The 23219-nt window shown below is 39.5% G+C and overlaps 1 protein-coding gene across 1 annotated transcript in view; it reads left to right on the top strand.

Annotated features, from left to right (window-relative positions):
• DHX36 (DEAH-box helicase 36) overlaps positions 1–22441 on the top strand; it is a 37514-nt gene extending 15073 nt beyond the window's left edge. The window contains exons 13-25 of the mRNA XM_081953983.1: positions 1078–1133; positions 2457–2521; positions 3732–3875; positions 5496–5613; positions 8233–8331; positions 9511–9684; positions 9906–9992; positions 10806–10889; positions 11015–11114; positions 11201–11291; positions 13275–13395; positions 14203–14355; positions 21975–22441. Of these exons, the coding sequence (XP_081810109.1) occupies positions 1078–1133; positions 2457–2521; positions 3732–3875; positions 5496–5613; positions 8233–8331; positions 9511–9684; positions 9906–9992; positions 10806–10889; positions 11015–11114; positions 11201–11291; positions 13275–13395; positions 14203–14355; positions 21975–22160 (1478 nt within the window). The 3' untranslated portion in view covers positions 22161–22441. The remainder of the gene's footprint in view (positions 1–1077; positions 1134–2456; positions 2522–3731; positions 3876–5495; positions 5614–8232; positions 8332–9510; positions 9685–9905; positions 9993–10805; positions 10890–11014; positions 11115–11200; positions 11292–13274; positions 13396–14202; positions 14356–21974) is intronic.
• Positions 22442–23219: the final 778 nt, after the last annotated feature.

The raw sequence follows: 23219 nt of genomic DNA on the forward strand, positions 1-23219 counted from the left end.
CCTTGAATTGCATCTGGAAGCAGATTGGCAGCCAGTGCAGCTCACGGAGCAGTGATGTTGTGTGGGCCATTCTTCGGATCCCAAGAACTTCCCCCATCACCACAATCTGCACCAGCTGCAGCTTCTGAATGCTCTTCAAAGGTAGCCCCATGTACAGTTCACTACAATAGTCCAGCTATGAGACTAGCGCCTAAATGGCTAAGCACAGTATAATTGAAAAATAAGTTGAAAAAGGTCATCTTAACGATTATCCGATTTTAGCATAGTTGTATGTATTAAGTTCATACATACAATGTTTACTGGGGCAGTGTGAACTATTTTAAATAGGAACTTCAAGAGATTTTCATGCCCACACGAACATGCACTTTGGAGCAATTCTTCTCCCGACCCTACCCCTATCTGTTAAAATTGTACATTTGGAACAGAGAACAAATATAAACTAGGAAGCCCTTTGTAACACAGCAAAACTCAATCATTCTTGAGAAGTGACACTTCAGCTTTTCCTTAAAAATTAGCAGAGATGGAATACTCCAGTCTCCATAGATCAGTGGTGGGTTGCAGGCAGTATGCCCCGGTACAGGCGTACCGGAGCCAGCCCGGAGCAACGTTCCGGTACGGTGCTCCGAAGGGCGCACCCGCTCGCCCGAGCTCCTTACCTGTGTTTAAAGGCTTCTGCGCAGGCGCATGGCATGTACAGTGTCTGTGACGCTCCGCAGAGCAGCTGGAGCGTCATGGAGGCGTTAAGCTGCATGTGCGCACTGCACATGTCCATGAGGACGCCGCCGGCCCCGTTCCAACCATACCGGTTGGAACAGGATTTGAACTCACCACTGCCATAGATCCATCCCTTCCAATGTTTTACACATGCTGATTACTGGGAAATTTTGATTAAATATTTATCATTATTCTTTCTGTCAAATCCATCCTTTCCAATTTATTTAATACCTATCCTAATATTGGAAAGTATCTTTGAGAACTGTTTGTACGGCTTCATTGTCTTTTTATACTTAAGACCTCTACTTTTTCTGTTTCCTAATTGAATTTCACATACAACATCTTGTGTATTTTAATTTTCAGATAGGTTTGTCATCATACCTTTGCATTCATTAATGCCTACTGTTAACCAGACTCAGGTATGTATAACTGGTGCTAACCATAATTTTATTAACTTTATGTGTAGTAGTAGTCTTCCCATATTTACTGTATCATCTGGCAACTCTTTTAAGTTACAACAATGTAAAAAATAATAGCTTTACAACCAGACCTTGCATTTATGACTGTTGCAGCATCTAACAGTCATGTAATCATCTTTAGGGTGCTTTGCAACCTGGCATTTATTTATTTATCTCATTTCTACACTACTCTTTGAGTGACTGGATGATTTGTAGTAAGAAACATACCATAGTATAAAAAGGAGAAATAAAAGCAGAGTTAAAACTAATGCAAAAACACCCTTAAAATTGAGCTATTAAAGTTAAGAAGCAACTTGATATCACCAACCACTCGCAAGATTGCATATCCCTTTTATACCTCCCTGCGAATTGGCAAAGTCAGTTCTGACTTTGTGTCAGTCCCCATTTGTGTGCTTTGCAATTGGCTTGCAACAAACAGAGTTAATAGGGAAGACGGAAGTCAAATCATAAGTCATGGTTGGTTGTGTGATGTTTTGTTTAGCGACCATGGTGCTAAGCGATTAAGTTGCTGGTTCTAATTTTGGTCACTAAGGTATAACTGTTGTAGATAATGTATGCATCTCTTACAAATATCTTAAATTTGAATACAATATTTGTTGATTTCAATTAATTTAGTTTGGATTATCAAAAAGCTCATTAAATTTTCTTGAGCATTTTAAGTAATGTGAAAAAAATGAGCATTTCTCCTACTCTGAAAAGATTAAGTACATAACTCAAAATGTAGCCTTCATAAATCTCACATATTATAGAATGATATTATACTACCCACCTTTAGCAGTGTTACATATACTACACAAAGTCTTGTGGGATTGGGGTGAATTATAAGTAGTGCAAAATAAGTAATAAATATATCTCTTAAGATAAAGAACATAATGCTTTAATTAGGGGAATTTTTTCTACTTTCAAACACTTGTTTTTCAAGAGATTAAAAATTATTGGTTATAATCACGTTTTAACATAGCAAGAATAGATCCATTTGTCCATCGCACTTGAGTATCTTAGAAGTAGTTCAAATCACACTGATTTGAGCAAATTTATTCTATATATAAAAAGTTTGTCTTCAGCTTCCATATTGCAATTATTTTTCTTTTTGATTGCTAGTACTTGGTATTTAAATGATGTATATCAAGTGATACATTCATTTTTTTTAACTAAAGTGATTTAATGTTTAATAAATTTAATAAATAATACATTAAAAACCCTTGTAATAAAAATAGTTTTTATAATTTCTTATCCTTGTGTCTTTTCCATGCTTTTCTTTAGGTATTCAAAAAGACTCCTCCTGGTGTTCGTAAAATTGTAATTGCTACAAACATTGCTGAGACTAGGTAAACATTAGTTTATACTTCTAGAAATATATGAAATTAATTTATTAGCATAAGTGATTTCTTTGTATCGCAGTAGGAATAAAATGGAGGGAAATATTTCTAAATATTTCTATTTCTGTTTTTTTATTATTAGACCATTTTGTTTAGATATTTTAAAGGATATACAAGAGGATCTAGACATTTTCAGCATTTATAAATTGAATTGTATTACTGAGTTTGAAGTTAGGGACAGTGCCCGTGGCAACTTTGCTGAACCTACCATAATCTAACGAGAGAAACAATCTAGAACTAAGGAGAAATTTCCTGACAATTAATCAGTGGAACAACTTGCCTCCAGAAGTTGTGAATGCCCCAACACTGGATGTTTTTAAGAAGATATTGGATAGCCATTTGTCTGAAATTGTATAGGGTTTCCTGTCTAAGAGCGGGTTGGACTAGAAGACCTCCAAGGTCCCTTCCAACTCTGTTATTCTATACTATTCTAATTTTATTGAGTCAAGAATTGCAGAATCCTAAACCAGGATCTAAGTATAAGTAAATATAATATTTATTGTCATTGTACTTAAATGCAACAAAATATGGACTGTCTGTGCTGCGAAATTATGGAAGGCATCAAATTGAGTAAGGCAGGCTAACAGAATAAATGCAAAGATGCTTTATTTCTTTTTTCTTTTTTTGGTTATGCCTCAGAAGACACATCTGAAGTTAAATGAATAGTACATTGCTATTTTGCTTACACTGCTAAGTTTCCACTGCCAATCTTAGTTAAGGCAGATTTATTTGGCTTAAGGTGTCCTACAATTATTTGATGCTCAGACTGGCAATTCTTATTGATGAAATATAGCTAATTATATGTAGAATTAACACTATGTCAGAGTTAAGTATTATACATTAAGCAATTCCATTAAGTTTCTCCCAGTTATGTCTGGTAATGTGGTTTAATTCTAATGTTGCAGTGTAAATTTCATCATTTCACACTATATAGTATTACCAGGATTGCTTTTTTTTTAAATATGACATTTTGGCAAAGGAGAAAACAAGCCAGTAATTGTTGCTGTTCCTTATGGCTTGATTCATCAGCCATGAGAGGGGAAAAGGACAATGTTTATTTCTTGCAAGGATAAAATTACTTCATAAAGGTATTAGCTAAGAATCTGTGTGATGTAGATAAGCAAATTGCTTCTCATTTCTCTGTTTCTCATTTCTGCAGTATCACCATAGATGATGTAGTTTATGTTATAGATGGAGGGAAGATAAAAGAAACTCATTTTGACACACAGAATAATATCAGCACCATGGCTGCAGAATGGGTTAGCAAAGCAAATGCCAAGCAAAGAAAAGGGAGAGCAGGCAGGTAAGTGTAATATCTATTGTTATAAAATTTGTTCAGTAGCAAAATGTTGGCTCATTTGGAACATTTTCTAATTAACTTTAAAGACATTTCATTTTTCCCTTCATTGCAGATGCTTTCTTAATATTGAAGTCTTATTGCTTCCCTACTGAAATTTTATCTGCTGTCTGGCTCTTCTAATTTTAATACTTTTTTAATGAGTAGAAAAATCAAGGTAGTATAGCAGAGTGCTACTATATTTTATGGTAAATATATCATGACATTGGGTAGAAGTTGCTTTATCAAATGCAACCCCTACTATCTTCATAGTTCACTTAGGTGCTTAAACCATGAAAATTGATACCTGAATTGTATATGTTAGTGGTTTTTAAAAAATGCTTTACCAATTACTAACATGATTATTTTCTCTGGTATTTAAACTTAGCTTAAATATTGTGTAAATTCAGTTGTTTGATTTTACTTCTTCTGTGATCTTTTGATACTGGTATTAAAAATGTAGTATGTAATATAAGTTACAATAAAATACAAATTCTAAATCTGAATGTATTTTAACCATTGCATTATCAAAAGTTGTTGGAAGCCTCAAAAGAATTCTTCTTCTTTTCCCTACAAATGTGTACAGATAATATGAGAGGTTGAATTCAGAGGGCCAGATTCTTTCTTGACTAGATGTTGCATGTGTTTGTAAACTAATCACTTAGTGTGGATTTATCAGTAGTAATTTTTTATTCTAGGTTTATCAATTTACTAACATTCATTTAAAACATACAGTTCAACATCAGTTGCATATAAATATTTGTAAATCCCAAATTCCAAGCATCTGAACAAAATCTATTAATACCCTCTATGAAGGGTGTCTGTGTGTCTCTTTCTGTGTGTACCCTTATTTACAATTGTCCCTGTAGTTTCCTGGCAAGATTTTCAGAAGTGGTTTGTCATTGCTTCCTTAGGGCTGAGAGAAAGTGATTGGCCCTAAGTCACCCAGATGCCTTTGGGCCTAAGGCAGGATTGGAATGTCCAGTTTCTAGGCTAGTGCTTAACCATTATATCAAAATGGCTGTTTCTATAGCCATTTGGCAGTGGTGTCATGTGACATATCATGACTTTTTCCCCCTTTGCTAAACCGGGGATGGGCGTGGCCAGCACGTGATACTTCTGGCCTGCAAGCCATGAGTTTGACACCCCTGCTATAAGGTATGGAAGAAGTTCTTGGGTTTTAAAAACAAATCAACCCTCCATATTCTCCAACGAGAATAACTAAGCCCCACTTACATTGGTGACAAGATTTTATCCCACACTATGTATTATCAGTGTTCCTAAAACTGGAAAAGAGTGGTATTTGGCCATAAGATGTTTACTCAGCACCTATAAGAGAGATAGGCTGCAAAGAAATTTTATAAATAAAATAAAAATGATAAAGTATAAGTCATTGACCAGCTTTATAACTGCTTCTGAATGATAGATAGGCATGGATATTAAATTTGATGTTTTCTTGTTGCAATTAGTTTAGATTATTCAGGTTGAATTTGAATATAACACCATTCTGTAAAAAAGTGCTATAAAAAGCATTATTACGACTGCTTGGAGAAAAGTACTTAATAGAATATATGTGTACTTTTACAGAGTTCAGCCTGGGCACTGCTACCACTTGTATAATGGTCTTCGTGCCAGTCTGCTAGATGATTATCAGTTGCCTGAAATCCTGAGGACACCTTTGGAGGAACTGTGTTTGCAAATCAAGGTAATTTACACAATTGGGACAGTGATCATGTATTCTGGTGATGGCTTGGTCTTGCTCTTTAGGAAACCGATTTTGATAAAAATGTTGAATTGGTAATTCAGTAACTTTTACTATAATTTATAATAATTCTGAATCTCTGGGTGACCTAATTCAAAGCTAGGATCCTAAAAGATTTTGGAGTACAGAAATCAGAAACAAAAATAAGGAATAAAAATAACAAATAGATAGTACATTTTAAAAATAATCATTAATGACTAAAAATAGATTAGCTGAAAGATTTAAATGGACTTATTTTTTTGCTTTGAGGTAAAAAGATTACCGTATTTATCGGCGTATAACACGCACTTTTCCCCCCGAAAAATAGGGGGCAAATGATGTATGCGTGTTATACGCCGATATAATGTTAAGCCATGTTTTTACAGTATTAACAAGTACCGTATACACCATATACACCGCCGATATAATGTACATACCGCACAGCAGCGAGTGGATCAGTAGCAGCATGTGGAGTGTGAGTAACGGCAATCAGTAGGCAACGGCAAGCCCAGGCAACCCGCGCCTTCCTCACGTCTAATTCTCGCGGCCGTCGGAGCGTAACCACGGTAACGCTCTGCACTGCGAGAGTTTGCAGACTCGCGAGAGTTTGCTGTCTGAGGCAGGAGAACTTGTACCCGTCAGGTATACCACTGCAGTGTGACTCATCCTGACACTCTGACGCTGAAAAAAACTGCATTCATAACCGTACTTACGGTATTTCCCTACTACTGGTATCCCTAATGGATTTAAAACAAAAGCGTGGAGCATATACAGCTGCTTTCAAGTTGAAGGTTCTGGAATATGCCAAGCAACATGGAAATAGGGCTGCAGCAAGGCATTTTGGAGAGCCACCAACAGAATGCACAAGACGAGAGTGGCGAAAAATGGAAGAAAAACTCAAGACATTATCAAAAACAAAATGCAATTTTCGCAGCGGTATTGCTAACTGGCCAAAATTAGAAGAACAGGTGAAGGAATTTGTACTTAATCATAGAAAAGCTGGTATTGCTTTATCAACAAAAATGATCATTATTCAAGCAGTGAAAATCAGCAAAGAGTTGCAAATACATGATTTCAAAGGAACAGCATCATGGTGCCAAAGATTCATGAAGAGGTATGAGCTTCGGATGGTGAAGAAGATGAGCTGATTTATGAAGATAGTAGCAGTGAAAGCAGCAGTGTTCATTGCGATTTTGAAGATAGCAGTGAAGATGAAGAGTTTTTTGGTTTCCCAGATAGCGATTTCTGAGTAAACTTTTGTAAAAACAGAATATCCAAGTTTCTTTGTTAAAACAGTTGCTTTTACTGTCCTTTTACATTATTTACCTTATAAGTGGTAATAATATTAATAAAAAAAAGTTCTGAGCTACCCTTATTTTGCTTCAAAGTTCTTTATTTGAAATTTAAATTTTTTTCCTGAAATTTCCCTCTTAAAATGAAGGTGCGTGTTATACGCCTGTGCGTGTTATACGCCGATAAATACGGTAAATCTTGTGAGGATAATGTAGAATAAAGTGATTGTACATTGGTTAATTTTTACCTTTTACTTTAATATTAATTTTAACTGTTAATATAATTGCGTTGGTATTCAGACTATTGATTTATATGCATATTGGCTGTCAAAAGTTTTTAAAATAAATCTTGAGTAGTAAGTATAAGTATGTACAGTTTGTTGTTAGCATGATTTCTAGTTCATTTCATAACATATATTTATTTATTGTTATATTTTTATCTCATGTTTTAATTTAATTTAGTCCAAGGTGGCATATACAAGTAGTCCTTGACTTACGACCACAATTGAATCCAAAATTTCTGTTGCTAATCAAGACAATTGCTAAGTGAGTTTTGTCCCATTTTATGATTTTTTTTACAACGGTTATTACGTGAACAACTTTGCAGTTGTTAACTAAATTATGCAGTTATTAAATGAATCTGGCTTCCCCCATTGACCTTGCTTGTTGGAATCTGCCTGGGAAGGTTACAAATGGTGATCATATAACCCCGCGACAGTGAGACTGTCATAAATACCAAATTTTGATCGTATGATCATAGGAATGCTGCAGCAGTCATAAGTGTGAAAAACTGTCATAACTCACTTTTCTCAGTGCCATTGTAACTTTGAACACTAAACAAATGGTCTACCAAGTCAAGGACTACCTGTATACCTAATGTTCCTACTGTCTATTTTTCTTAGAACAACCTCCTTGTGAGGTGGGTGGTCTGAAAGAGAATATCTAGTTACACAACTGGCTTCCATGCCTAAGAGAAAAATTACAAAAGTCAATTTCCTGATTTCTAATTTATCTCCAGAAGTCAGATTGGACTCCCTGGTAATACTTTTCAGTAGACTAACAATGGATGAATTGTTGAAAATTTTAGGAATGTGATTTTTCCCATATCATCTTTTCATGCTCTATGTGGTATTGTTGGTTTTGAGTTCCATGAGCTCATTTGGGGTTTGGGGGTCATTAGGGTTGTAAATTAGCTATGTTTGTTTAGTTTTCTTACAGGTGATGTTTTATTTTAATTGTTTTACTTTATCATGAACAGATATAATCCTGTAGAATCATGGTTTTCTTTCAGATTTTGAAACTTGGAGGTATTGCAAACTTTTTGATGAAGCTCATGGATCCACCATCACATGATGCTGTAATGCTGTCCATAAAGCATCTAAAGGAGTTGGTGAGTTGTTTTTTTTTCTTGCTTATATACAGGTAGTCCTTGACTTACAACAGTTTAATGTCCATTCAATGTTATAACGGCACTGAAAAATATGATTTATGACTGTTTTTTCACAGTTACAACCTTTGCAGCATTTCTATGGTCATGTGATCAAACTTTAGATACTTGGCAACTGGCTCATACTTATGACCGTTTGCTATGTCCCAAGGTCATGCGATCACCTTTTGCAACCTTCTGATAAGCAAATTCAATGGGGAAACCAAATTCATTTAACAGGTTACTAATTATGTTGGGCTCAATTGTGGTCATAAATCGAGGACTACTGTACTAACAAATTTATTCATTCTTAATTTTAGAGTGATCATTGAAAAGTTAAAGAATTGCCATATTTAGCATAAAATAATTCATCAATTCCCATAAAAATTACGATCTTTTTTATAATAAAAAATATTGGTATATCTACAAATACGAATTTAGCATTGCAACTTTCCAGATTCAAAATATGTTCCTTTTTGAAATTATAAATCTTTCTTTCTTTGAATTGCAAAAAAAAAATATTTTTATAAAATAAATACAATAAAATGTTATAAATATTGTGTTTATAAATAAAATAAAATGTGAATCAGTAAACTAACATAAGCAATGGATATTTATTTTAATAACTTCAGTTGCACATTTTAGAAATTATTTAAAATGAAAGCTTTGTTTTGCTTACAAAACATTAACTGTTCAACTTTTTTTTAAAAAAAATCATGCTTAGAATTGTTGGTATATTGTTTATGTTCTGTTGTTCTTGTGCATTAGTTAATCTGTAGTCTGAATCCGTTTTTGAATTTTCTTGTCTTTATTTTTGCCAATGGATGAAAAATGGAAGGAATGGCTTTGATATGTCAGCATTGTGACTAAATTTGGCCCTCATTTTCTATTTTGATGTGATGAAAGGATAAGTTTGGAATAAACACAGATATTCTTACAGTAAATATGTCATGCTAGATATTAAAACTGCAATGTGGCTGCAAGAAACCTATTAATTGTCCTAATAAACCTAATTTAGTAGCTCATTGACTTTATAAACCTAATTTAGTAGCTCATTCTTCTTTATTAAAGCCATTATCCATGCTCTCCTCTCTCATGTTGTTTTTTTCATTGGTTCTGTCTCTTTCCTCTTCCCACTGATAGAATGCATTGGACAGAGAAGAACAGTTGACTCCCCTTGGTGTCCACTTGGCACGATTACCTGTGGAGCCACACATTGGAAAAATGATTCTGTTTGGAGCCTTATTCTGTTGCTTAGATCCTGTTCTCACTATTGCAGCTGGCCTCAGCTTCAAGGACCCCTTTGTCATTCCCTTGGTAACGTATCTGAAAATAAAATAGAAAACATGTAAAATGCCTTTTTAAAAAAATGTTAGTAAGAAGTAGCTGGCAGAAATCCAATGTTTTAGTTGATTCTATTCTAATTGTAGCAAATTCAACCACAGTTTATTGCATGCTCAGAATGATTTTTTTTAAAACTGTAAACAGATGAAAAAGGTTTCTTTGTTTATCTCAATAAGTATTTTTCTCCTCTAAAGGGTAAGGAAAAATTAGCAGATGCAAGAAGAAAGGAACTCTCAAGAAATTCTAAAAGTGATCACCTGACTGTTGTGAATGCTGTCAAGGTAATTCTGTTACAATTGGCAATCTGTAGTAATTTCAGAGGGTAGCTGCCTCTTTGAAAGAAAAGCTTGCAGAACTCATAAATATAAGAAACCTTTGTTGCTGGGTAATGAATGAAAACCATAAGAGTTTTCTTACTGGGTGTATATTTAATTTACTGGCAAAGTGAAGCATAATCTATGTTACAAATATTTTAATTTGAACACCAAACTCTTACATCAGTAGTTGCTGTGATTCATTCTAAATAATCTTAAAATTTCAGTTTAATTTCACTTCAATGTTTCATCCGGTTTGTATATGTCTAAGTCCCTTTATCTTTGTTTTAAAGCCTAAGATTAATTTAAATGTGTTTGTGAACAAAAAAAACCCTGTGATAGTTTAGGTAAAGGTAAGCTTTTGGATCGTAGTCCATTAGTTGCCTTTTTATTAAAAATAGTGCTTTGGAATTAATTTTATTTATCTTTTATTCATTACATTTTTATGTAATGTAATCTCCCCTACAAGGAAACTATGGGCAACGGGATTATTCCTTCCCTATTCTTATTATATCTAAGAATACTGTAAAGTAACACTATTAATTTTGTTCGGGGCTATTTCTTGTTTTGCATAAATACATAGCTGTATGACAGAGATTATCAGTATATGTACTTTTTCAAAAATAATGTATTTTAATTATAAATCTTCCTGTTTCCTATGACAATTCCTAAATCTACTTGGTATCTGGCATCTCACTGTATTTTAACAATCACATGTATTCAGTTTTTCTTTGAGTTATTCTAGTAGGACCTGTATTAACACATACATCTTGTTTTCAGGGTTGGGAAGAAGCTCAGCGCCGTGGCTTCAGGTATGAGAAGGATTATTGCTGGGAGTACTTTCTTTCTTCAAATACCCTGAAGGTAATAACTGTTTGCCTCTTGGAATGTAGGGAATCCAAACTACATTCTACCACATTGTCTCTGGCAGGAAACTGCATTTTACAAATCCGCAAAAGGTTAATTGGTGCTTATATGTTACTCTCTAGATGCTGCGAAACATGAAAGGGCAATTTGCAGAACATCTCCTTGCAGCTGGGTTTGTGAATAGTAGGAACCCTTGCGACCCCAAATCCAACATTAACTCAGGTAAATGTTGATGGAGAAGCAATATAACGGAGGTTTTCGGTTCTTCCATTGAGAGTTTCACTTCCCCTGACTATCTTGTCTTGCAGAAAATGAGAAGTTACTCAAAGCTGTTATCTGTGCTGGATTATATCCAAAGGTGGCCAAAATCCGAGCAAACTTCAGCAAAAAGAGAAAAATGTAAGGCTTCTGAAAATTTACTCTGAGACTATTTATGAGGAATGCATATAGATCAATTTATTAAGCAGAGCTCCGTAATATTGCAGCAAATTTACTTGGTATATTGGTTGTCTTTTTAGCACTTCTGCTGCTGAGTTTTGGTGTGTAATCATTGAGGAGAATACTTTTCAATGAGCACTCTTAGGCATCTTACCTTTTTTAAGCAGCAGGATATGACTTTTCAAAAGTCCTTCAATCCTAGCTTCCAACAATGTAACCAACATGATCTAGGATCTTTTCTAAGGTCTCTGTACAGTACAAGCTTTTTGGGTCTGCCCCAAGATTTTCTTACAGTAATATGCAAGGAAGGAAGAATGAGAATTGGAAGACTATATTTATCCATGTTTTTTGTTGCTTTACTTATGTTTAAAAGTGTTCAGCTTAAAAGTGTTCCGGTGTTTTTTTTTTAAAAGAAAACAGAAACTGTCATACAGCTACCTGTTATTCTTGCTTAATGACCTTAATTGGGTTCAGAAACTCTGCTGCTAAGCAAAGCTGTCGCTGAGAAATGGCATGACTGTGCTGTCTGGCTGGAAAGATAAAATAATTCATTTTCACACCATTGACTATTGCTTGTCTCCTAATAATTCCCCTCCACTTTGGAATGTTTGAGTGCCTGCTTAATGTCTTGTTGTATAAATCAATATGAACAGACTGCAACCCCGGGCTGGGGCTTATGCAGACTTACTCTCTTGAAATCCCTTTGTGTCTATAATATCTCCACAGTCTAAGGAGGGGGGAAAGGAAAAACAACCCAAGCTATTCCTGTAGGCAATCCTTTTGCCTTATTCTCCTACCTTTCACAGTGGAGAGTTTGGAGAGGAAGAGATTTCAAGAGAGTAAGCCGTTGCATTATTCCCATGGCTTCTAGCTATATCCTAAACATCTACATCCTAATCACCATAATATAAGAAAGATCCCAGAAACTGAATTTGAGGATTATATAGATTTCATGTTTATTTTGGTTATTTTAGGCTCTCTAAAGTCTTATCTAAAAAAAAATTCTTTAAGTCAACTAATTAGATATTATTGAAGGGTATCATTTCGATTGTATTAACATCTGAAAGCTGAAACAAGTTGCAATAATATTGCTTTGTCACTAGATGGTGTTGCTAATGAACATTTTAACATCTTCACTCTTAATTGCTCTCATATACATATTCTAAAAGGATGTTTGTTCAGTAAAAATATGTTAATTATTTCTGGGATATCCTGAATTAGGAAATGGTAGAAGATGGCTTTTTATTAATAACAGAACATCTACTATGTAAAAAGTAAATAACAAGGATTTGGAACTATCTTTAGTTCAATAAAATAAATAAATAAATAAATAAATAAATCTTTGAAGAAGTAATCTTTTATACATGGAGAAGAAAAGCAAAAGAATTTATGCATACAAGAGTACTAAATATAGGAAAATAACTGGATTCTTTTAATGAGGAATTTTAAAAGATTATTGTTAATCTCCTTTGAGTGTACTTTTTGGTTCTTGTCAAAGTTTTAATGTAATGTTTCTTAACCATGGCAGACATCAACTTCCAAAATTCTCCAGCCAACCATGGAGTTGTAGTCCATACATCTTAAAATTGCTAAGGTTGAGAAACATTGGTTCAGTGTATAAGCTACTTTCTAATGTATTTTTTGAGATAAGACATATATACTGTTCCCCATCTACACTTTCTGATCCTTACACAGAACAATTGTTTTATTTCATCGAGGGAACTGCATTCCAGGTTTTCTTCAATTTTCCCCATTCCTAGTCACCTCCCTCCATGCTACTTTTTTCAGAGGCTCCCTCAACTCTTAGGACCAGTCAGAAGTCAGTGTCTCACTGTAGAATGGAGAGTAAATCAGCAAATGGTTATTTCAGGCCTTTAAAAAAAATAATTTTTTAATTCCTGTACGTCTCTGTCATGTAAGTTGTAACTGCTTTGTGTCTTTCAGGGTTAAAGTTTCCACCAAAACAGATGGAACAGTGAATATTCATCCCAAATCTGTGAATGTTGAAGAAACAGAATTCCATTACAACTGGCTAGTTTATCACTTGAAAATGAGGACAAGTAGCGTAAGTTGAACATTTTTTTACTAATTTTAAATATAAGTGTGTATATAGATGGATGTTGGCTGAAACAATTGTGATCTTTCTATGCTTGTTTCATCCCAAATAACCCTTATTAGCTACAGATATCAAGTAGACATAATTAAGCTTTCCTGAAGAAAGTAATAGCAATAGGTAGATAATCCGAGTCTGGAAGATATCAGTATTAACATGAACATTAAGTATTAAATACTTAGTATTAAGTATTACGTAGTATTAAGTACTTAATACTTAAGTATTAAGAAGATGTAGCCAGTATGAATAAATCTGTATGAATAAATCTTATTGTATATTCACTTTTGAATCATGCTTTTGCTTAATATAAAGCAAAAAGGTAGAAAGGTATCATCGCCTTTGCTTAGCATTTGGCCCTATGCAATACTATCAGTACAAAAGAGAAAACTTTTATGTAAGTATTACAAAAATTGATTTGCATTCAGTCAAGTGCCATTAAGAGCTGCTTTTAGTCTGAATAATAAAACAAGCCTTTAAATTAATTAATTAATTTAATTAAACTTAGTGAATTAGATAATATGAAATGCCTGATGGGTTTGAAATAAAAACAAAAACTGCTCATTTTTTCTTTGTGGTTACAGTAGAAAACAAATGTAACTTGCAAAGCTGCAGGAATAGGATTTATTTCTTTCATTGTAAATCATGATTTACTGTGCTATTTCGACATCGTAATGGCATTTAACATCATATAATGTTCCAAGGCCCAATGTTGATTACATTGCTATATTTATTGTGTGCTAAATGTTTTCGTTACTGTAGATATACCTGTATGATTGTACGGAAGTTTCGCCGTATTGTCTTTTGTTTTTTGGAGGAGATATTTCAATTCAAAAGGACAAAGATCAGGATACAATAGCTGTAGATGAATGGATTGTTTTTCAGTCTCCAGCAAGAATAGCACAGCTAGTAAAGGTGAGTGAGTTTCCGCTACCCTCTTGGAATTTGCCACTTAAAATAGTTTACACAATTTAATAATTATATTATAAAGACTTTTAAAAATGTGTCATATAGATTATTTCTTTAAAATGTAGTAAATATTAAAAATATTAAGCATAATTCTATTCAAGTGTTTCATTAAATGCTGATGCTTAAAAAAGCTGCATCATTTTTTCTCACAGCCTGTGAAAAATATAGGTGGTTTTAATTAATAGAGTGATGACCTACTCAGAATCCAAAATGCTTCTTCCAAATGATTTTCAAAGCGCACACAGCCTAAGATTGAAAATTGTTTAAAAACTTGCAAATATTTCTATTTGGAATGATAACATTAATTATAAAATAATATTTATACTAAACTTCTGTATTTACTATTCAGCTAAATCACTCATTTAGTCTGACCTTCATGTATTATGTTCCACATGGATTAGCAATTAGAAATATCTTGACTGAATCTTGACTGTATTGAACCCTTGAATACCATTTCCTTTTTATACTTGCAATTAAAAATCAGAGTCCAAAACTGCATTATACATACATCTTTATATAGCTTGAACAGATAAACTTGTTCTCAAAACAAAAAGTTGACTTCCTTTTCCAGCTGCAGAAAATCTGAAGATGCAAATTTAAGTTAAACGTAAATTTTAAATTTAACATATATCAACTTTTTAATTTTATCAGGCATATTGGATAGAAATTTAACAGTGATAAATTTAATTGCATTTGATAAAAATTGAGGGAAAAAGGTGGGGGTAAATTAAAAAAAAATGACTGCATGAAAAGAAAGTATTAAGCCCTGGATGAAAAAAAAAGTATTCCCAAAATAATAAGCGAAAAGAAGATGTGGAAGTTGCTTGGTATAGAATGAAAATAATGATGTTATAGAGTGCTGCATAAGTATTTGTATAGTAACGAGAAGAATAGGAAAGTATGCTTGGTAAAATGATGAAGTTAAAGAGACCGAGAATGAGAAAATGCTTCTAAGAAATGATGAAAAAATAATAAAAATATTGTGCCTGGAATAGATTAGAAGAATATATCTATTACAGTCAAAGACCAGCAATAGACATTACTTTTTACAATATATTTTTTATACATTAAAAGTGGATAATAACATCCCTGTTAAGAAAATACATGTTCTCAAACTGTTTGGGTCACTCCCTAATTTACGTGGGTGAAAAGCCGATAGGTATGTGAGTAAATATACTGTTCCAAAAATTGTTAGAGATATCTCCAAATAATTGTCAAAAGATGACAGCTATAATTCTGTGTTCTGACCCCCCTTCCTCCGTTGCCCACACAGCACACACACTCCGGAACAGTACAAGGGAGCAAGGTTTATTACACCAACAGACAAGAGGTTTTGTGGCAGCAAGCCACCAAGACAGAACTCACAGAGATAGAACACACAAAAGCCGCTATCCAGCTGGCCAGGATCCCAGACTAGAGTTGCTGGCTTAAGTCCTTTGTTGATTGCTACGCAGAGCCTCTCCAGAGTCAACCCTTTTATAACCTAAAAAGGGCGTCTCCCAAACAGCACCTGAGAGCTCTTTACTGCCTATAATTACGCCCACGCTCCTTGCGTCTGTGGGCGCGCCGGAAACGGGCATCTAGAAACGCCCTGCTAAGTCCTGAGTCACTGTCCTCTCTGCTGCTCCAAGGCAGGGCATCGGGAGCCCTCCTCCTCGGGCTCTCACCGCTGCTCCATGCCTCTGGCGCCACCTGGTGGCCGACCAGACTCTCGGATTCCTGCTCAGCCTCCAAATCCTGTCCAGGATCGCCCATCTCCTCTGGAGCTGACACGTATGGAGTATCACTCTCGGAGTCTGGTGACAGCGGCACCGGCTGGGCCACAACACTATCCCTCACCGCAGGGTCCTTCCCCCGGGCCTGACGCTCGGTATGCGGTCGGGAGGGAAATCGTCCATGATAGGCCCGCACCAAAGCTGGAGCATGCACAGCCGTCGCATCGGTCCAGGTCCCCCCGTCCGAGTCCTCGTCCGCCCAGTCGACCAAATACTGGAACCGACCCTTGAGCCATCTTGAGTCACGGATCCGGGTCACTCTGTGCGATGGCCGTGCGTGCACCTCAGGCGACGACGGCAGGGGCGAAGAGGGACGTCGGAGAGGACAATCCGACTGCTCAGGGATCAGGAGCGAGCGATGGAACACCGGGTGTACTCGCATCGAGCGTGGGAGGGTCAGGCGATAGGCCACCGGATTGATAACGGCCTCCACAGGGAACGGCCCCAGATACCGGTGGTCCAACTTCCTCGTAGGCCGGTGGGACGGAAGATGCCGCGTGGACAACCACACGCGATCACCCACGGCCAATTCCGGCACCGCACGGCGAGACCTGTCCGCCATCCGCTTGTAATCCTCCTTCGCCTGATTCAAGTAGCGGCGCACCATCTGGTAAACCGCCTGAAGCTCAGAGAGGAAATCCTGCGCTGCGGGGACCGGAGAGTCCAGGGGGGTGAGAGGGAAAAAACGAGGGTGGTACCCGACGTTCGCCATGAAAGGTGTCGTCCGTGTGGAGGAGTGCTGCGAGTTGTTGAACGCAAACTCCGCCACGGCGAGGTACTCCGCCCAATTGTTCTGCTGCTGGTTCACGAAGCAGCGCAGATATTGTTCCAGAATCCCAATCACCTTCTCCGTCCCTCCATCGGTTTCGGGATGGTGCGCCGAGGACAGACAAACTTGAACATCAAGAGCGGCCATCAGCCCTTTCCAGAACTGGGCTGTGAATTGTGTACCACGATCGGAGACGACCCGGTCAGGTAGGCCGTGCAGCCGGAACACGTGCTGGATGGCGCGGGCTGTCGGTAATCTCCGGCAGGAGATGAAATGCGCCATCTTGGTGAGCATGTCCACCACCACTAGGACCGTAGTGAAACCGGATGACGGAGGCAGTTCCGTCAAGAAGTCCATGGACACGGCTCCCCAGGGTCTGTCCGGGGTCGGCAATGGCTGTAGCAAGCCTGGAGGAGCTCCCGTTGCTGATTTGGCCTGTCGACACTGCACACATGACGTGATGTACGTCTGCACGTCGTGTCGCAGGCGAGGCCACCAAAATGTACGGGAAACCAGGTGCAAAGTTTTGAACAGGCCAAAGTGTCCCGCTGCCAGAGTGTCATGACATTGGGAGAGAACCAATCCACGGAGCGGTCCTGCAGGCACGTAGAGCCGATCCCGATACCTCAAAAGGTCCTTGTCAAAGGTCCACAGGGATGTCGGCCCTACCTCTGCCCGCCGTTGTTCCACCCACTCGTCGTTTCGCTGCGCATTCCATATCAACGACCGTAAATCCACGGGTTCCTGGATTGCAGCGAAGGACTCGACGGGTAGGACCGTCCGGGGGGGCAGTGAGTCAGCAGGGTCTGAGTACTCCGGCTTTCTAGATAGGGCATCTGCCCTCTGGTTCAAGGCACTGGGGATATACGTGACCTTGAAGTGGAACCGGGCAAAAAACAGAGACCACCGGATCTGGCACTGATTGAGCTTCCGCGCTGTTGTCAAAAACTCCAGATTCTGATGGTCTGTCCGGACTTCGACCTGATGCCTGGCCCCCTCCAGGTGATGTCGCCAGGCTTCGAACGCCGCCTTGATAGCCAGCAACTCCTTCTCCCAGATGGTATAATTGCGCTCGGAAGGATTGAGTTTCCGAGAGTAATAGGCGCAAGGGAAAAGGGTGCCATCAGGGGCGTGAGCCTGCAATAACACCGCCCCCACCGCGATGTCGGACGCATCCGCCTCGACTACAAAGGGGCGATGGGGATCAGGGTGTTTCAAGATCGGCTCCTTTGTAAAAGCGCGCTTCAAGGCCACGAACGTTTGTTGTTCCGTGGACCCCCAGTGAAACGGCACTTTCTTTTGCAGGAGCCGAGTGAGGGGCGCGGTCAAGAAAGCAAAGCCGGGGATGAAGGACCGGTAGTAGTTGGCAAACCCGAGGAGTCTCTGAACGTCTTTCATCCGTCGAGGAGATTGCCAACTTCGTAATGCCTCCACCTTGCCTGGCTCCATCGCAATTCCTTCAGGGGATATACAGTGCCCCAGGAACTCGATGGTGGTCTGCCAGAACTGACACTTCTCCAGCTTGGCAAACAAGCGATGCTTTCTAAGGCGCTGCAAGACCTGACGCAAGTGCTGTTGATGATCCTTCCAAGACGTAGAGTAGATCAAGATGTCGTCCAGGTAGATGACGACAAACTGATCCAAAAGGTCCCGAAAGATATCGTTCATAAAATGTTGGAAGACAGCTGGGGCATTGGTCAACCCGAACGGCATGACCGTATACTCCAAATGTCCGTATCGGGTGCCAAAGGCTGTCTTCCATTCGTCCCCCACCCTGACTCGAACCAGATTGTAAGCTCCACGTAAGTCCAGTTTTGTAAACACCATGGCCTCCCGGAGCCGCTCCAACAACTCGGGAATCAGAGGCAACGGGTAGCGATTACGGATCGTGATGGCGTTAAAGCGCCGGTAATCGCAACAAAGTCTTAGATCCCCGGTCTTCTTTTTGACGAACAAAACCGGGGCAGACAAGGGCGAAGACGAAGGCCGGATAAAACCCCGGGCCAGGTTCTTGTCAAGGAAGTCCCGCAATGCGGCCAACTCCGGTTCAGACATGGAGTATAGGCGGCCCGTCGGGAGTTTCGCATCAGGTACCAGGTCAATGGGACAGTCGTAAGGCCGGTGCGGTGGCAGTTGATCCGCCTCCTGCTCGCTAAACACATCCGCGAACTCCGCTAAATCCGGCGGCACTGTCACCTCGGCCGAACTGGGCACCTGAGCCGCGCAAACATGACGGGTATGGTCCACGCATTGCAAGGACGGGAACGAGATGCGGTTCTGCGACCAGTGGATCTGGGGATCGTGCACCCGCAGCCAAGCCAAGCCCAACACCACGGGGAAATGCAGACCCGAAGCCACGTAAAATTGAATGGCCTCCTCATGCTCCCCAAGGATCAGGCACAAAGGCTGCGTGGCGTTCTTGATGGGCCCAGACAGAAGCACCCGGACGTCAATGGTCTCCACTCGCATCGGAGGGTCTACCGGGCACAGAGGGACGTGATATTTCGTGACAAACGCTGCATCCATAAAATTCGTGGTAGCCCCGGAATCGACCAAGGCATGGGCTGGAATTCCCTGCGGACTACCCGACGAGAATGTGCGCTGCAAGAATCAGATGTCGTGGAGGCCCCTCCGCCTCTGTTCCGGCCTGTGCCCGACCCGAAGTCTCCCTCAGATCGGGCTTTCCCCGTTTCCCGAGACGGAGGTCCGTCGTTGAGGGGAGGCCGTAGACCGTGCAGCCCCTCTACCTCCCTTCTTGGGGCAATCCGTAGCCAGATGTCCCGGATCCCCACAGTAAAAACACAACCCCCCTGCATGCCGTCTCTCCATCTCCATGCGTGACAAGCGGGGTCTGGCTGCACCCAACTCCATGGGCTCCTCCCGTGGGACAGGAGTCTCTCGTGGAACTGGCACTCTCAGAACCTCCCGGGACGCTCGGCGAGGCCTCCGCCTCTGCAGCCGGCCGTCAATCCGGAGGCATAGATGAACCAACGCGTCAAACGTTGGAGGCCTGTCCACTCTCACCAGCTCATCCTGCAGGTCCTCTGACAGGCCATCCTGAAAAGCATCCATAAGGGCTGGCTCATTCCACTCAGAGTCCTGACTGAGCAGCCGGAACTCGGTAACGTAGTCCAGTAAAGAACCACGCCCTTGGTGCAACTCTTTCAGGAGTCTGGTGGCTGTTTCTCCTTTGATGGGGTCCTCGAACGTCAGCCGAAGATGAGTGCAAAAACCCTGGAAGTCATCCAGCAGGGGGCTCGGCTGAGACAGCAAAGGCGTAGCCCACCGTGCTGCTGTGCCTGAGAGCAAGCTTATCACAAAGCCCACCTTCGTCTGGTCGGTGGGAAAGTCCTCCGCTCTCAAGGCAATGAACAACCGGCATTGGCCCAGGAACGCCGAGAAAAGTTTCGGACTGCCATCAAACTTATCCGGCATGGCCACTGGGCATTTCCTTCGTTGCTGCTGGGGGGGTGGGGGGTTGGCAGGAGCAGACAGCTGTGCAACTTGCGCTGTTAGCAAGGCAAGTTGCTGTGCGAAGAGAGCATTCTCCGCCTGAAGTTGCTCCATCATAGCTGAATGGAGATACGTTTGGGGTAGCAATCAATCTGTTCTGACCCCCCTTCCTCCGTTGCCCACACAGCACACACACTCCGGAACAGTACAAGGGAACAAGGTTTATTACACCAACAGACAAGAGGTTTTGTGGCAGCAAGCCACCAAGACAGAACTCACAGAGATAGAGCACACAAAAGCCGCTATCCAGCTGGCCAGGATCCCAGACTAGAGTTGCTGGCTTAAGTCCTTTGTTGATTGCTACGCAGAGCCTCTCCAGAGTCAACCCTTTTATAACCTAAAAAGGGCATCTCCCAAACAGCACCTGAGAGCTCTTTACTGCCTATAATTACGCCCACGCTCCTTGGGTCTGTGGGCGCGCCGGAAACGGGCATCTAGAAACGCCCTGCTAAGTCCTGAGTCACTGTCCTCTCCGCTGCTCCAAGGCAGGGCATTGGGAGCCCTCCTCCTCGGGCTCTCACCGCTGCTCCATGCCTCTGGCGCCACCTGGTGGCCGAGCAGACTCTCGGATTCCTGCTCAGCCTCCAAATCCTGTCCAGGATCGCCCATCTCCTCTGGAGCTGACTCGTATGGAGTATCACTCTCGGAGTCTGGTGACAGCGGCACCGGCTGGGCCACAACAATTCTGTAACCAATTTTTTTTCTTATGGACATTGCAGAAACACAGAATGTTGCCACTGCATGTGTGGTAGATGGGTTTGAGACCTGGAGGAGAAAGCATACATAAAAATTGTCTGTTCTCCCTGACAATCTCTCTAGTAAGGGGAGAATATATGCTGACCTATGAACTCTGTATAGCTAACAGTACAATATTGTGCCTGGTGTTACCTAGAAAAAAATAATAGTTGCAGAAAATGTAGTCAAATAAAACAACAAATAAGACTTAAAAGGGCAAAGCAAATGCAGAGTAACTGAAATAAGGGAATTCTGGAAAGAATTTTTTAGAGATATGTAGGGAAATGATAGTGATATATCAAAAAGAGAAATTGAAGCAAATACTTTAAACATTACTGTCAAGAGAAAAATAAATTTAAAAGGTCATAAATTCTGTGAAAATCTTAAATATGCAGGTATGCACAGTACAACTGGAAAAACATGAGTATGGCTTGTTGGCTGTGCAACTTGTTTAATACATCTTTGAAGGTTGCTTCTATGCCTGAAGATTGAAAGAATGCTGTTATTTTTCCCTGTGTACAACGCAAAATATATCAGCTTCTGACAAGCAAAGTCAATTGGGGAATTACTTTAATGATAGTGTAATTTGCTAAATGACTCCATGATTTGCTTAACCACCATAATAAAAATGGTCTTTAAATCAGGTCCAGTGAGGACTCACTTAATGACCATATCACTTAGTGACTGAAATTCCTGTCCTTATTGTGGTTATAAGCTGAGAATGACCTATAATGACCTATAAACTTTCACCAACAATTCTTTTTTGTCCCTAGGATTTGAAAGAAGAATTGGATGACCTTCTGCAAGAGAAAATAGAAAATCCGCAACCTGTGGACTGGAACAATACTAAATCAAGGGACACTGCAGTGTTGACAGCTATTATAGATTTAATCACTACACAAGAGAATGAAACTGCCAGAAACTTTGCTCCTCATTTTCAAAATGAACAATACAATTAATAGTGTTCCCTTGTTGAAAACATGGTAATGCTACCAATTGTTTTTCCCATCCCTTTTAATTTTTTTATATCTGGGCATCTTGATATTTCATCTTTAGCGTTAGTATTTCATAAGGCTTTGTGTAAATTGCATGCCGTGTATAAAGTACCTGTTTACATAGCTCTAAGTGCATTATCATCTGTAATATTGTATATGTGCGTCAAATTATTTGCTGCTTCTTGTATAACTTTGATTTCCCTCTGGAAAAAGTTGGATAAAATAAAAGAATGAACTGATTTTTACATTTTTTGGCTTACACAATTCTGTGAAATTGTTGGTTTGAAAAGTGATCCGATTAACTAAAATTTCACTTTTTGAATATTAGTCTTATATTTATTGTTTGTTTAGGAAGGAATTCAGTTAGAACCAATACTGTATATATCCCACTGGAAGCTGTAGAGTTGAATGAAGTTACTAGATAAAGAGTATGATGGGAAAGGCATTCATGAAATGGAATCATTTTAGGAATAAATGTGAGCTTCATTCCAGCTGTTTTGCATACAATGTAAGAAATAATATGTTGACTTTCAGCAACCAAGCTTTGTCTGATAGCTTGCAAAAAACTGCCAGCTGTTTGGATAAGAACAGGGTTTCATGTTTTCTCTTTGCAAAGGGAATTTGAATATGGAGCTGTGGAACAGAAATAAGGTCCTTCAAATTCTAATGGAATCAAATATGCCTTAACTGTACACTAAAGCAGTGGTCCCCAACCTCCGGGCCACGGACCGATACTGGTCCGTGGATCAAATGGTACCCGGCCGCCCAAGGAACATTAAATTATTTCCATTTTATTTACTGTGGTGTATTTCTCTCGGGTTTGTTCGACTTTCCATGGACGAGAGGTTAACCGGGAGCTGAGAGACGTCACCTAAAGCCGCACCAATACCGCGCATGCGCAAAATATCGTGATATCTGGGCGCTTTTCTCTCTGTTCACCGGTACTTTCTCATGTTTAACAGTGCTTGGTGTATGTGTATATTGTGTTTGCTCTAATTTAACCCACAAATTAGTAAAAATGAG

Source organism: Natrix helvetica (genome assembly GCF_964273705.1).
Source record: "Natrix helvetica genome assembly, chromosome: 5".
Classification (NCBI taxonomy): domain Eukaryota; kingdom Metazoa; phylum Chordata; class Lepidosauria; order Squamata; family Natricidae; genus Natrix; species Natrix helvetica.